The 15,103-nt window shown below is 43.1% G+C and overlaps 1 protein-coding gene across 1 annotated transcript in view; it reads right to left on the reverse strand.

The window, feature by feature from the left end:
* The window catches only part of LOC140198725 (MAGUK p55 subfamily member 4-like), a 50,207-nt gene that overhangs the window by 13,151 nt on the left and 21,953 nt on the right, over positions 1-15,103 (reverse strand). The window contains exons 9-13 of the mRNA XM_072259740.1: positions 8,952-9,010; positions 4,961-4,978; positions 4,824-4,862; positions 3,605-3,625; positions 1,633-1,647 (exon numbers count right to left, since the gene is read on the reverse strand). Coding sequence (XP_072115841.1) covers positions 1,633-1,647; positions 3,605-3,625; positions 4,824-4,862; positions 4,961-4,978; positions 8,952-9,010 — 152 coding nt within the window. The remainder of the gene's footprint in view (positions 1-1,632; positions 1,648-3,604; positions 3,626-4,823; positions 4,863-4,960; positions 4,979-8,951; positions 9,011-15,103) is intronic.

Below are 15,103 nucleotides of genomic sequence, written 5' to 3' on the forward strand. Positions count from 1 at the left end.
GGTGAGCAAATCGAGGATCCATTTGCACAAGGAGGTACCGGGGCCCAGTATTGGAGTTTAGTGATGGTTTTGAGGGGGATAATAGTGTTGGATGCTGAGCTGTAGCCAATGAAGAGCACCCTGACATATACATCTTCACTGAACGGGTGTTCCAGAGCTGAGGGAAGAGGCAATGAACTGGCATCTGCTGTTGAACTGTTGTGACGGTAGGCAAATTGGAGCAGATCATTATAAGACAATGATTCTCCAAAAGCTCACAAATCTTGTCCTTATGAATCCTCTCTAATAGTTTGCCTCTCATTAAAATAAGACTTACTGGCCCATAATTCCCAGGATTATCCCTATTACCTTTCTTGAATAACAGAACAACATTTGCCATTCTGCAGTTCTCCAATACCACCCTTGTGGCCACGGAGGACGCAAAGGTCAGTGTCAATGCCCTAGCAATTCCTCTGCTTGCTTCCTGTAGTGGCCTGTGATATATCCCGTCCAGCCTCTGGGCTTATCTATGTTCTTCAAAAGCTGTAACACTCCCTATTTCCTAACTTCAACATGCTCCAACACATTTACCTCTTCTGTGCTAAGTCACATTCAATAAAATCTCTCTCCTTGGTGAATACTGAACCAAAGTATTTATTAAGCACCTCCCAGGCCTTCTCTGCCTCTACATTTCTCACTATCTCTGAGTGGTCCTACCCTCGCTCCAGTCATCCTTTTCTTCACATATGTGCAGAATGCCTTGGGGTTTTTGTTAATTCTACTCACCAAGGCCTTCTCATGCCCCCTTCTAGCTCTCCTAAGTTCCTTCTTAAGCTTCTTCCTGGCTACCTTATAATTCTTAAGAACCCTGTCTGATTTTTGTTTCCTTCTTCCACTTGACTAAATGTCAAGTGTAATCTCTATTGCTACACTTCTGGAATTCAACTCTTTGGTCTATGTTTGGACCAAGGCTGTAATGATCCAAAATGCTTCTTGCAAAACCCAGTTGGTTATTAGTAGCAAGTGCAACTAGGGAGCATTGTCAGAGGCAGTTTCTGTCACTTTTTTGATGATTGGAAGTAGGCTTATTGTGTTTGTCCTGCTGTTTGATAACAGAACATACTTGGAGAAAGTTCCACATTGTTGAGTAGATGATGCTGATGTTGTAACTGTACTGGGACAACTTTGCTCGAGGCACCTCTAGTTCAGAAGTGCAGTGAAATAACAACTGGAGGTGGATGTTAAAAAAACACAATGAAACATTACTTTGCCCAAAGTCCTCAGGATTCTGTTCTGACAAAAAAAACACATTGACCCAATTTATAATTTAAAATTCACCCAAGCTTTACACAAGACATAGGAAAGCAAATACTAAGCTAAAAAGGAGGCATTATCAAAGTGATGAGTGAAGCCTTTCAGAGGATGTCATTCCAGAAAGTGGGACTCAGATGGCTAAAGGCTTGCTGCCGGTGCTGGAGTGAAGGCAAGTTCAGAAGGGAGGAACAAGTTGAAATGGAGAGGAGAAGATTAGGGTGGTACAGCTATGGGACAATTGGAAAGTAAGGATGAAGACTTTAAATGAAAAGTGCTAACACAGATCATTGGGGGTAGAAAGATGGACAAGATTAAAGCCATAGAGTTTTGAAGATTTACCTTCTCTGAGTTCCTCTTCAGAAAGCAAACAAGCGGAGGGAATTAGGAAAAAGAATAAATTTCTTAAATATATTTTTCATCTATCATTTGCCCATTAGGTAATTGTACAGAAAGTTCTCAGCATTAATCATGGCCTCATGATTTAAATAATGCACATTAAATATTGTTCAACATATAACGTGTGCAACAGATTCTAATTTCATTTGAGTTTGATTAAAGCAGATGAGACTGCTTTCGACTATACAGTATTTTGCTTCTTTCCGATTTTCGTTCACTTTCTAGTTTCTAGTACTTTTATATATGAACAACTTATAGTACAGTTTTCCTATTACAACTATTTATATATACTTCTCAAGATACAAACATTTCACTGTCAGTTTTATTCTTTGATGAATTAATCAAATTACATTGAATAATAAAGAAGGCAATGGAAATAAGCTGTCAGTTTTGAGCTGACAGTCTGATGTGGTTGACTGAAATAGTCATGATTCTTGTATTTTTGAATTAAGGTTTCAGATTGAAAACATTTATTTTAGAAATACGAACATGAATTCCCAACTTCCTAACGTTAAGCAGTTTGCCTGGCCAAGGTAAGAGAACTGCTCTCCTCCCTTGATAGTCAAGCCCTCTGAAATTACCATTCAGCTCAAGGAAGTAATACAGCAATATCTACATCACGTGCAGAGTTAAAATATAGTTGTTAACTAACCATAGTCAATCATAATCAATTAGTGTAAAATACATCTAATCAGTGGTAGAGAGCTTTGAGATCTTAGTCTAAACCTACCTCCTTTTCAAGTTAGTTCTTATTGAATTGTTTATCCACAGTTGCCTGAGGCTTTCATTAGAATTGGACAATATTCAACAGTATAAGCAGAGCAGCATTTTTGAAATTTGAAGTTAGCCGTGTAGCTCTCACTTCTATAATTAACTGCATCAAGTTTAATTTTGACACACAGAAGAAACCAAAAGGAATCAAGCAAAGTCTGCAGACACCCACGGGTGCTGTCAAAGAATCACAGAATGGTTACAGTCAAAAAGAGGCCATTCAACCCGTCAAGTCTATACCTACTCTATGTAAAAACAATCTGGCTAATCTCATTCCCTTGCCCTTTACCATAGCCCTAAAATTTCTTTCCAATCAGTTGTACTTGCCAGCTCCCTTTTAATCACTACAATGGATTCTGTCTCCACTACTATGCCAGAAATGAATTCTAAACCCTAATCATTCCCTGTGTAAAATATTTTTCTATTTTAGTTACTTTGGCACTCCTATTGTGTTTTCCCTACCTGACAACTCTTCTTCAACTAAAGCATTCTGCTTTATCTATTCTACACCATTCATGATTTTAAATAGAGACCCAATTTCAGCCTCCTCAGTTTCAAAGAGAAAAAGAACATATGTGGAAAAATTAGAGAAGTGCTTTACTCCTTGGAAAAGAGGAATGAAATGCTATGGAAGTAATAATTTGTGAATGGTTCTACTTGAATGCAAGCACTCTTTACATCTTACTTTTCATTTTACTTACTCCCGTTTCCTGGGATAGGCTGGTCAGCATTCACCCGCTTCTAAAATGCCTCATCATTGGCAGGAATCTCTGCATGGCAGCATTCCTACTTCTTGCTAATTAGGGCACACTCAGAAAGGTCTTGGCATGTTCTGAGAGTATGGGGAAGGCTGCAGGGGATGTCACTTTTCTATATTCAAGAATGGACAACAGTCTCTTATTCCAGAAAAGTTTTAAGTTCCTACATCTTGTGATGCAGAGGATTGAAATCTCAGCCAGTAAAACTGGAGGAGGGTGGACGCAGTGAAGTGGGGTAATTGTGGGGAGGGGAAGGGAAGCTCGACATTGTTTTTGAACTGAAAATGTCGCATCTCAAGCATTCTGAATCAAGAGAAATTTTAGGCATTCAAGTTGCAGGATACAGGAACATTAACATTGCAATTAAACACATAGGAATTGCCTACCTGATTCAAAGGTTTCTTCATCTATGAAGTAAGGAAGAGAATATTAGCATATCTTCATGGAGGCTTTATGGAAATCAATCTCCATAGCAGCAGATATTTTGATACTGGTAGGCTGAAAATCCGGGTCAATATTTCTAATAGAATTGCAGGTCACCCAAAAACATTACAAATCCACCAAACCCTCGGCCTTAATCATTGATTCTTCCATAAAAGTGGGTCCACAAAAGACCCATTTGTCTTTCCGCATTTCACCATCAAGCTCCTGAGTAGCACTTGGAGCTGGAATTTTCATTTTGGATCGGTTGTGTGATGTTGCGTGATATTTGTGGCATTATTTCTAAAATACAGAACTGCCACCATCTCACATTCTCAAAATATATCTGTGAGCAGTGGATCCCTCATCGACCAGGCTCACCACATCTTGTCCTATTCCACAGAATTTAAAAGATTGGTAAAGATGAAACAAAAACAGAAATACTGGAAGAACTCAGCCAGTCAAACAGCATCTGTGGAAAGAGAAACCAGTCAAATATGGGTGAGTGACCTTTCCTTGGAACTGGGGGAAGAGTGCAGAGTTTTCAATTTTTAAAGCAAGGTGAAGAGAAGGGGTGAGGTGTCAGACAAATAACTATACAGAGAGAGGTTAAGAAAGATCAGATGATGGAGTATCTGATGATTAATAAGACATTTAAAAGAAATGGGGATGAGAACATGATCATGAGAAGAGTTAAGAGGACAGTTTATCTTAATTTGGAAAGGTCAAGGTTCATTTCAGGTAAAACTGAGTGGTGTTAAACAAGAGTTTAAATTAAATCTAGAAGAATGGAGTCCAAACCACTGCTCTTATTCACTCAGTACTCAGAAAAGGGAAATGGGGTGTCTTCTTTTTCACAGCTGACTATCGCTCCACACCTTCTCACTTTGTCACTCAGTCCCACTTATTCAGCTGTCACCTTGCCCTTTAACTCACCCTATCCATCTTCACAGACTGACTCACCCAGTCTTGTATTACACTGGCTCAGGCTCTGTAAAAGAACCATCCTCCCCGAGACTAGTACCTATCAATCTGAACCCTGTCCTCCAGTGCTCAAGGGCATAATTGGAACATGGGTGGCAAATATTGCTCTTCAGCTGCGGACTTGGCTAGACTCCAAACACTTTGAAGGGAGCATGGAAAAATTCAACTGAAAGGAATACGAAAGAAGCATTGTAAAATTACCTGTTTCAACAAATTTCTCATCAATTGCTATGTCATCTTCTAAAAGACACAAAAAGGACACACCAGTGAGTTGTGGCTTTAAGGTTAAAAACTGCAAATGAAACTTAACAGCTAAGCATGCCGTTGGATGTACTCACCCTCTTCCACTGTGCTCACTGCAAGAAGCCCGTCAGCAGAAGAAAGATAATCAGGTTAAATTCAGTTCAGCAGCTTTTACTGACAGTAAGAGTAATAAGACAAAGCTAATTGCTGTGTTGGGCTTCTTTAACGTGAAGGAGTTACTAAATTTATGTCATGCTCTTCAACATTAGTGTAAGGTTTCTTTAGAAATGTTAACTTACAAATACAGCAAAGTCAGGGACTTGTAAGGCAACAGAAGATAAATAAACTCAAGGATAATCCCTTACACAGTTTCCAGAACAACAAACTGTGCCCATGAAGTCAACAACGTCATGGCTTAAAGGTGTAATACCTGGACATTAATAGTAATATCACTACATCCAGATAGTAATATCCCACTGACTGACAGAAATGATCTCCATACCCCAATTCAGACAGTAAAATCCCAACACACTGACAGTAAATTATCTTCACTCTGACACTAACCACCCCTCACACCTTGACAGTATCATCCTCAAATCCTGACAGTATCTATCTCTTTCTCCCTGACAGTAACCACCTCTTTCTCCCTGACAGTATCCATTTCTTACTCCCTGAAAGTAACCACCTCTCACACCCTGACAGTAATATTCTCACACCCTATCAGTAACCAGCCCTCACACCCTGACAGTAACCATTTCTCAGTGCCTGACAGTTACATTGTCACACACTGCCAGTTACCACCTTTACATCCTCACCCTGACAGTAACCACTCCTCACATGAACAGTAACCTCCTTACACCCTGACAGTAATCACTCTGCACACAGTCAATGACAACCTTCACAGCCTAACAGTAAAAGCTTCACACCTTATTTGTAGTAGCCATGCTAACAGTAATTAGTAACCATTTCTACACCCTAATACTTTATACTTTATCGTCGCCAGGTCATTTGTGATATTGACCCCGAGGAACTTAAAGCTTTTGACCTGTTCCACTTGCATACCACCGATGTAAATTGGGTCATGCAGTCCACTACTCCTTCTGAAGTCAACAACCAATTCCTTTGTCTTGCTGACGTTGAGGGATAGGTTATTGTCTTCGCACCATGTCACCAGGTTCTTAATTTCCTGTCTGTACTCAAACTCACCATTCCTATTAACATCTCCCCATTCTAACAGTATTACAGTTATACCATGATAACATATGTTTCTGCATGCTGACGGTATCAACCTCAAGTAATGCACAGTGCTGGTACCCAGGAAACCAAACAACAGCAGGACAATGCAACACGCACAACACACTGGAGGAACTCAGCAGGTCGAGCAGCATCCGTGGAAAAGATCGGTCGACATTTCGGGCCGGAACCCTTCGTTAGGACTGAAGAGGGAAGGGGCAGAGGCCCTATAAAGAAGGTGGGGGGAGGGTGGGAATGAGAAGGCTGGTAGGTTCCAGGTGAAAAACCAGTAAGGGGAAAGATAAAGGGGCGAGGGAGGGGAAGCAGGGAGGGGATAGGCAGGAAAGGTGAAAAAGGAATAGGGGAAAACACAATGGGTAGTAGAAGGAGGCGGAACCATGAGGGAAGTGATAGGCAACTGGGGGAGGGGGCAGAGTGAAATAGGGATAGGGGAAGGGAGGGGGAGGGAATTACCAGAAGTTGGAGAATTCTATGTTCATACCAAGGGGCTGGAGACTACCTAAACGGTATATGAGGTGTTGCTCCTCCAACCTGAGTTTAGCCTCATCATGGCAGTAGAGGAGGCCATGTATGGACATATCTGAATGGGAATGGGAAGCAGAGTTGAAGTGGGTGGCTACCGGGAGAACCTGTCTGTTGTGGCGGACGGACTGGAGGTGTTCAACGAAGCAGTCCCCCAATCTGCGTCGGGTTTCACTGATGTAGAGGAGGCCGCACCGGGAGCACCGGATGCAATAGATGACCCCAACAGACTTATAAGTGAAGTGTTGCCTCACCTGGAAGGACTGTTTGGGGCCCTGAATGGTGGCAAGAGAGGAGGTGTAAGGACAGGTGTAGCACTTATGCTTACAGGGATAAGTGCCGGGTGGGAGATCTGTGGGGAGGCACGTGTGGATAAGGGAGTCGCGGAGGGACCGATCTCTGTGGAAAGCGGAGAGGGGTAGAGAGGGAAAATGTGCTTAGTGGTGGGGTCCTATTGAAGGTGACAGAAGTTGCGGAGGATAATGTACTGGATCTGGAGGCTGGTGGGGTGGTAGGTGAGGACAAGGGGAACTCCGTCCTTGTTGTGGTGGCGGGAGGATGGAGTGAAGGTCGAAGTGAGGGAAATGGAGGAGATGCAGGTGAGGGCATCATGATGATGGCAGAAGGGAAACCACGATCCTTAAAGAAAGAGGACACTTAAGATGTCCTGGAACGGAAAGCCTCATCCTAGGAGCAGATGCGGCGGAGACGGAGGAACTGGGAATAGGGAATGGCATTTTTGCATGTGGTGGGATGGGAAGAGGTATAGTTGAGGTAGTTATGAGAGTCAGTGGGCTTGTAGAAGATGTCAGTGGACAGTCTGTCTCCAGAGATGGAGACCGAGAGATCGAGAAAGGGGAGAGAAGTGTCCGAGATGGACCAAGTGAATTTGAGGGCTGGATGGAAGCTTGAAGTAAAGTCGATGAAATTGACGAGCTCAGCATGGGTGCAGGAAGCAGCACCAATGTAGTCGTCAATGTACCGAAGGAAAAGTTGGGGAGCAGTACCAGAATAGGTTTGGAGCACAGACTGTTCCACATAACCAACGAAGAGGCAGGCATAGCTGGGGCCCATGCAAGTTCCCATAGCTACACCCTTAGTCTGAAGAAAGTGGGAAGAGCCAAAAGAGAAGTTATTAAGTGTGAGTACCAGTTCCGCCAACCGGAGGAGGGTAGTGGTGGTGGGGAACTGGTGAGGTCTATTGTCCAGAAAGTAGTGGAGGGCTTTGAGGCCTTCTTGATGGGGAATGGAGGTGTATAAGGATTGGACATCCATAGTGAAAATGAAGCAGTTGGCACCTTCAACATGGCCTCCTCTACTGCCAGGATGAGGCTAAACTCAGGTTGGAGGAGCAACACCTCATATACCATCCAGGTAGTCTCCAACCCCTTGGTATGAACATTGAATTCTCCAACTTCCGGTAATTCCCTCCCCCTCCCTCCCTCTATCCCTATTTCACTCTGCCCCCTCTCCCAGCTGCCTATCACTTCCCTCATGGTTCCTCCTCCTTCTACTACCCATTGTGTTTTCCCCTATTCCTTCTTCACCTTTCCTGCCTATCCCCCTCCCTGCTTCCCCTCCCCCACCCCTTGATCTTTCCCCTTACCTGTTTTTCACCTGGAACCTACCGGCCTTCTCCTTCCCACCCTCCCCCCGCCTTCTTTATAGAGCCTCTGCCCCTTCCCTCTTCAATCCTGACAAAGGGTTCCGGCCCAAAACGTTGACTGATCGTTTCCACGGATGCTGCCTGACCTGCTGAGTTCCTCCAGCATGTTGCGAGTGTTGCTTTGACCCCAGCATCTGCAGAGTATTTTGTGTTTACGAACAGCAGGACTCAGAAGTGTAGCATCTACAACTGGCAGTAATCACTGACAGTATTCTGAATCTGATTTACTTAATATCCTTATCCTTGTGTTTAAATCCTTCCTGACCTTGTCTCTCTTATTTCTTTGCTTAGACACCATGAAGCACACACCTTATTTACCAGAAACCTAACCACTGCTTTCCAATGCTTTCAACTATCAGAGCCCTTCAATTTGAATCCTCTCTCCAAGTACAACTCCACCTTCTTAGGTTTTTTTTACTGCTCGTTTGACCACATTTCAATTTACTTGACATAAGCTCTCTTTCTTTGGCCTTGTGCCCAATTTTTTCCTGCCTACATGAAATGCGTTTTATTGCACAGGCTGTTGAGATGTCTCTGCTTCCCAGCTGTGAGCCATTGTCAACAGTCAATCTGAAATATTCTCTTTAACATCAAAATAGAAGCAAAATTGTAATGCTAGTGGACTAGTTAATGCTACTTACAGCCTGATTTAGTGCAAGTGTGCAGCTGGAAGGAGTGGCACCACCAGAACTCCCTTTGCTTCCTGAGGAAACAAATGAGGAAAAAGTAAAACCCAGGTAGAGAGGAACATTAGAACAGGCAATACAAATACATCTGATATAAGCCTTTCATTGACAACTAGCAAACTATTTGCCATTGGGAAACTGGAGAGAGAGTGGCAGAATGAGAGATGGATGGGGAGGGGTATTGGGAATAGGCTTAGATCGGAGGGTTAGTATGCCGTTAGTCTCGAGTCTGACGGAAGACATAAAAGAGGTAATGTATAAGAGGAGAGGAAAATGTATCAGCAGAATGAGTTAATTACGTTTTCTTTGCCTTTGAGCCCATGAGATATGTATCCCAGGAGATCCTGGAGGAACAGCATTTTGAATTGAGATTAATTAACGTTATGAAGTTTAAAGATCATAAAAGATGTTGAATTTAAGATTGACTGATTTTAAACAAATGAATATTATAAATTGGTATGAGATATTAAAATGCAACATTTCTTAAGTTATTCAAGGATCTGGTCGGGAATCTCCATTGATCATCTGTATTAATGACCTGGAGAAGTGAAAAAGGAGTTTTGTGATAAAGGTGGAAGTCATGCTAAACACAAGAAATTCTACAGATGCTGGAAATCTTGAGCAACACACACACACACACACACACACACACACACACACACACACACACACACACACAAAATGCTGGAGGAGCTCAGCAAGTCAGACAGCATCTATGGAGAAGAATAACGAGCTGACAGTTTGGGCTGAGATCCTTTATCAGGACTAGAAAGGAAGGAGAAAGGAGCCACAATAAGATGAGGGGAGGCATAGGATTACAAGCTGGCAGGTGATAGTGAAACCAGGTGAGGGGGAAAGTGAATGAGTGGGGAATGAAGTAAGACCTGAAAGTTGACAGGTAGAAGAGGTAAGGGGCTAAATATGAAGGGTAGTACAGTGGACCATGAAAGAAAGGGAGGGAGGAAGGGAACCAGGGGGAGGTGATGAACACGTGATGATACGGTAATCAGACTGGAAAATGAATAAGAGAGAAGTGGAAGGGGGAGAGTAAAAAGTTACACTAAGCTAGGAGGAACAGCAAGTACTTTAGTTGGAGCAGAAAGCTGCAAAGAGACATAGACAAGTTGAGGGTGTAGGTAAAACCACAGTAGCTGAAGATCAAGGCAGGCAAATGTGAGGTGCAGAAAGCAATATAAGAAGTAAAATTAAAAATGTTATTCGTCAAGGGGCAGTTTTACAAAGGGAAGGAATGCATGCTTCCATTGCTTTTGGAGCACTACAATGACTCAAAATTTATCTATTGCCTTTGAGGGATGTCATATAAATGCACCAGAATGATACTGTGGCTCAGAGGATGAGATAATGAGAACAAGTTGCACAGACATGATTTGGGTATGGGCTGTACTGATTTTTTTTAGATTATGAGGACATGCAGTCCTCGTTTATTGTCATTTAGTAATACATGCATTAAGAAATGATACAATGTTCCTCCAGTATGATATCACAGAAACACAAGACTAAGATACTGACAAAAACCACATAATTATAACATATAGTTACAACAGTGCAAAGCAATACCGTAATTTGATAAGAACAGACCATGGGCACGGTAAAAAAAAGTCTCAAAGTCTCGAAAGTCCCATCATCTCACGCAGATGGTAGAAGGAAGAGAAACACCCTGCCATGAACCTCCAGCAGCGCAAACTTGCTGATGTAGCATCCTGGAAGCACCCGACCACAGCCGACTCTTGAGTCCGTCCAAAAACTTAGAGCCTCCGACCAGCCCTCCGACAGCGAGCACTGTCTCTGCCGAGCACTTCGACCCTGGCCCCGGCCGCCAAGCACAAGGCAAAACCGAGGATTCGGGGTCTTCCCCTCCGGAGATTCTCGATCGCACAGTAGCAGCGGCAGCGAAGTGGGCATTTCAGAAGTTTCTCCAGATGTTCCTCCGTGCTTCTCACGTCTGTCTCCACCAAATCAGGATTGTGCACTGCATCCTACTTGACAAATATAGATATCATTCACCGGAGAGGCTGCATGCGCTGCGTCGCACCGCCATCTTCTCCTCCTCTCAGGTTACAGTGCCTAATAGGATAAAATGATTCAATGTGCTAAATACAATGCAACACTTGACCTAGGAAACAGGGAATGAAGGGACTATGCTTTGGGCAACATGGTGACACAGCAATCTGTGCTACCTTCTCACAGCTTTGGGGACTTAATTCTATCCTAATTCCAGAAGGCCGTAAGTTATAGGAGCAGGATTAGACCATTTAGCAGATCGAGTCAGTTCCGCCATTTCATCGTGGCTGATTCATTTCCCTTTCAGCCCCAATCTCCTGCCTTCTCCCCGTATCCTTTCACGCCCTGACTAATCAAGAATATTTTAACCTCTGCCTTAAATATACCCAATGACTTGACCTCCACAACAAATTCCGCAGATTCACCACTCTCTGGCTAAAGAAGTTCCTCCTTATCGCCATTCTAAATGGATGTTCCTCTATTCTGAGGCTGTGTCCTCTGGTCTTAGACTCCCCCAACATAGGAAGCATCCTCTCCAAATCTACCCTATTGAGGCCTTTCAGTGTTTGATAGGTTTCAATGAGATCCCCATTCATTCTTCTGAATTCCAGTGAGTGTAGACCCAGAGCCATCAAGCATTCTGCTCACAACACTCCAATTCCAGGTGCTATTTGTGTGAAGTCTGCGCGTTCCGACTGCGGAAGAGTTTTCGCTGGGTGCTCCGGTTTCCTTCCACAAAGATGAGCTGTTAGGTGAATTACCTCTTAGATTAGTTGAAAGGCAAAAGAATTAAAAATGCATTTCAAAAGGATATGGAAACCCACATCAAGGAGCACAGGCAGTGTATCCATTAGGAGAAATTGGCAGTAGCAGAAGACTGCTTTCGCAATGGTCATAGGATTGACTTCGACAGCACAAAACTACTGTGCTGTGCCAATGGGTTTTGGGACTGCCTAGTGAAGGAAGTCGCTGAAATAAAACTAGAGGAAATGAACTTTAACAAAGATGAAGGTCCTGCTCTAAGTAAGAACTGGAATTTGATTGTAGAGAAGGTGGGAGAGCAGAAACCTGATTGGATGAGGACTAACCAATCAGGAGGGATGGACTACAGGGGTATAAATACCACCAGACTAGACACACCCAGGCATCATCCTTGATAAAGGTAGCAGAGTTTCTCATTGAAAGGTTGGCTATACAGTAGTTGATAACTGTACCCGGCTGGAAGCCCGAGAAGAGTTTATTTGCCATATACAGTAGGAAAGCACCAAAGGTAAATTAACAAATAATAAGATGCATTTGCATCACAACTTAAAAAGTAAACATTGTAACACTGCTGGCACTTCATAGGTGATGAGACCTGGGTGGCAGCAGGGAGATTTGTAGTCTTATGGCCTGGGGGAAGAAGCTGTTTCCCATCCTAACATTTCTTTTCCCAGTGCTTTGGTATCTCCTGCATGATGGTGGTGGGGGGGGGGGTCAAAGAGATTGTTGGATGGGGGGGGGGAATCGTTGACAATGCTCTGGGCCCTGTGTACACAGTGTTCCGGATAAGTACATATGATGCAGAATGAACTTTACTATATCCAGACCATGAAATACAAACGTACTTGCCTGGGAATATCAATGAAACAGCACCCAGAGAGTTTCACTCAACATTTAGCCTGTATTAGAAATGCCCTGGGTGTATAGAGGAAATTTCATTCTGCATCTAACCTATGCTGTGTCTGACCAGTGTGTTTTACATATTACACTTTTGTATCTAATCGACGATGTGCCACACCTGGGTGTAAGGAGAGGACTGAATTGAACAATATTTGATTCCTTCTAGCTATGCACGTAAGTGTGTAACACAAAATAGATATTATAAGACAAAATGATGTCAGTTTGGAATGAGGAAATGTTTTGAGGATGCAGAGGAGTACTGATAAACAGCCTCGAGCGTCTTTCTGCAGACATGCTATCTCTGTCTTTCAGGTAAGTGTCTAGACCAAGGATCACAAGAGATAAGAGGGCATGAGGAATTATATGTAGAATTAAAAAGGCTAAAACCTAACTGACATTTGCAGCTTAGCTGGTAATATTGCATGATAACTAATCTGCTAACCATGAGACACATGCAGGGAGCAAAGAGGTGCTTGTGCATGAGAAAGCTGCTGTGTAACCATTAATCAAGGATGCCTAGCAACAATCAGAGTATGTATGTGATAACGAATGTTTAACAAGCAGCCCCAGACAGTACCTGGGGCTCACTTGATGCAGATTTTCCCAGGATCTGAGCGGGGCCTCAGTAGTTCAACTGAGCGATGAAAGCTTGCTAATAAACAGTATGTAATTTCAAGTAAACTGTGTTTGACAATTATTCCCTGGGTCTGAACCTAAAGTCTTCTGGTAGAGAGGCAGATCGACAGGTGCAGACTGGTACGATGATTAAGCTGAAAAGTACTGGAGTATGAATTATGATCTGTTTTCAAAAGTATAAAAAGTGGGTCTCTTCTTCATGCAAGCTGGAATCTTGCCTTAGGCTGAGTGACAATCAGTGCTAAGAGGCAGAGAGTGAAGACCATTGAAAAGACTGTCAGACACCTGAGGCTGCCTCTGGCAATATATAAATCAGCTCTTTGACTGGTTGATAAGCATTATTCCCTTCTTTATTTTATCATATTATTCTTTCTTACTGCATTTTATTTTGATATAACTCTAATAGAACCATAGAACCATAGAAACTACAGCACAGAAACAGGCCCTTTGGCCCTTCTTGGCTATGCCGAACCATTTTCTGCCTAGTCCCACTGACCTGCACACGGACCATATCCCTCCATACACCTCCCATCCATGTATCTGTCCAATTTATCCTTAAATTTTAAAAAAGAACCCGCATTTACCACCTCGTCTGGCAGCTCATTCCATACTCCCACCACTCTCTGTGTGAAGAAGCCCCCCCTAATGTTCCCTTTAAACTTTTCCCCCCTCACCCTTAACCCATGTCCTCTGGTTTTTTTCTCCCCTTGCCTCAGTGGAAAAAGCCTGCTTGCATTCACTCTATCTATACCCATCATAATTTTATATACCTCGATCAAATCTCCCCTCATTCTTCTACGCTCCAGGGAATAAAGTCCTATCTTTCCTATATTCAATCTTTCTCTGTAACTGAGTTTCTCAAGTCCCGGCAACATCCTTGTAAACCTTCTCTGCACTCTTTCAACCTTATTTATATCGTTCCTGTAATTTGGTGACCAAAACTGAACACAATACTCCAGATTCGGCCTCACCAATGCCTTATACAACCTCATCATAACATTCCAGCTCTTATACTCAATACTTCGATTGATAAACCAATGTACCAAAAGCTCTCTTTACGACCCTATCTACCTGTGACGCCACTTTTAGGGAATTTTGTATCTGTATTCCCAGATCCCTCTGTTCCACTGCACTCCTCAGTGCCTTACCATTAACCCTGTATGTTCTACGTTGGTTTGTCCTTCCAACGTGCAATACCTCACACTTGTCAGTATTAAACTCCATCTGCCATTTTTCAGCCCATTTTTCCAGCTGGTCCAAGTCCCTCTGCAGGCTCTGAAAACCTTCCTCACTGTCTACTACACCTCCAATCTTTGTATCATCAGCAAACTTGCTGATCCAATTTACCACATTATCATTGATATAGATGACACATAACAATGGACCCAGCACTGATCCCTGTGGCACACCACTAGTCACAGGCCTCCACCTAGAGAAGCAATTCTCTACCACCACTCTCTGGCTTCTTCCATCGAGCCAACGTCTAATCCAATTTACCACCTCTCCATGTATACCTAGCGACTGGATTTTCCTAACTAACCTCCCATGTGGGACCTTGTCAAAGGCCTTACTGAAGTCCATGTAGACAATATCCACTGCCTTCCCTTCATCCACTTTCCTGGTAACCTCCTCGAAAAACTGCAATAGATTGGTCAAACATGACCTACCACGCACAAAGCCATGTTGACTCTCCCTAATAAGCCCCTGTCTATCCAAATGCTTGTAGATTCTGTCTCTTAGTACTCCCTCCAATAACTTACCTACTACTGACGTTAAACTCACCGACCTAT

This window comes from Mobula birostris, chromosome 6 (assembly GCF_030028105.1).
Source record: "Mobula birostris isolate sMobBir1 chromosome 6, sMobBir1.hap1, whole genome shotgun sequence".
In the NCBI taxonomy this organism is placed as follows: Eukaryota; Metazoa; Chordata; class Chondrichthyes; order Myliobatiformes; family Myliobatidae; genus Mobula; species Mobula birostris.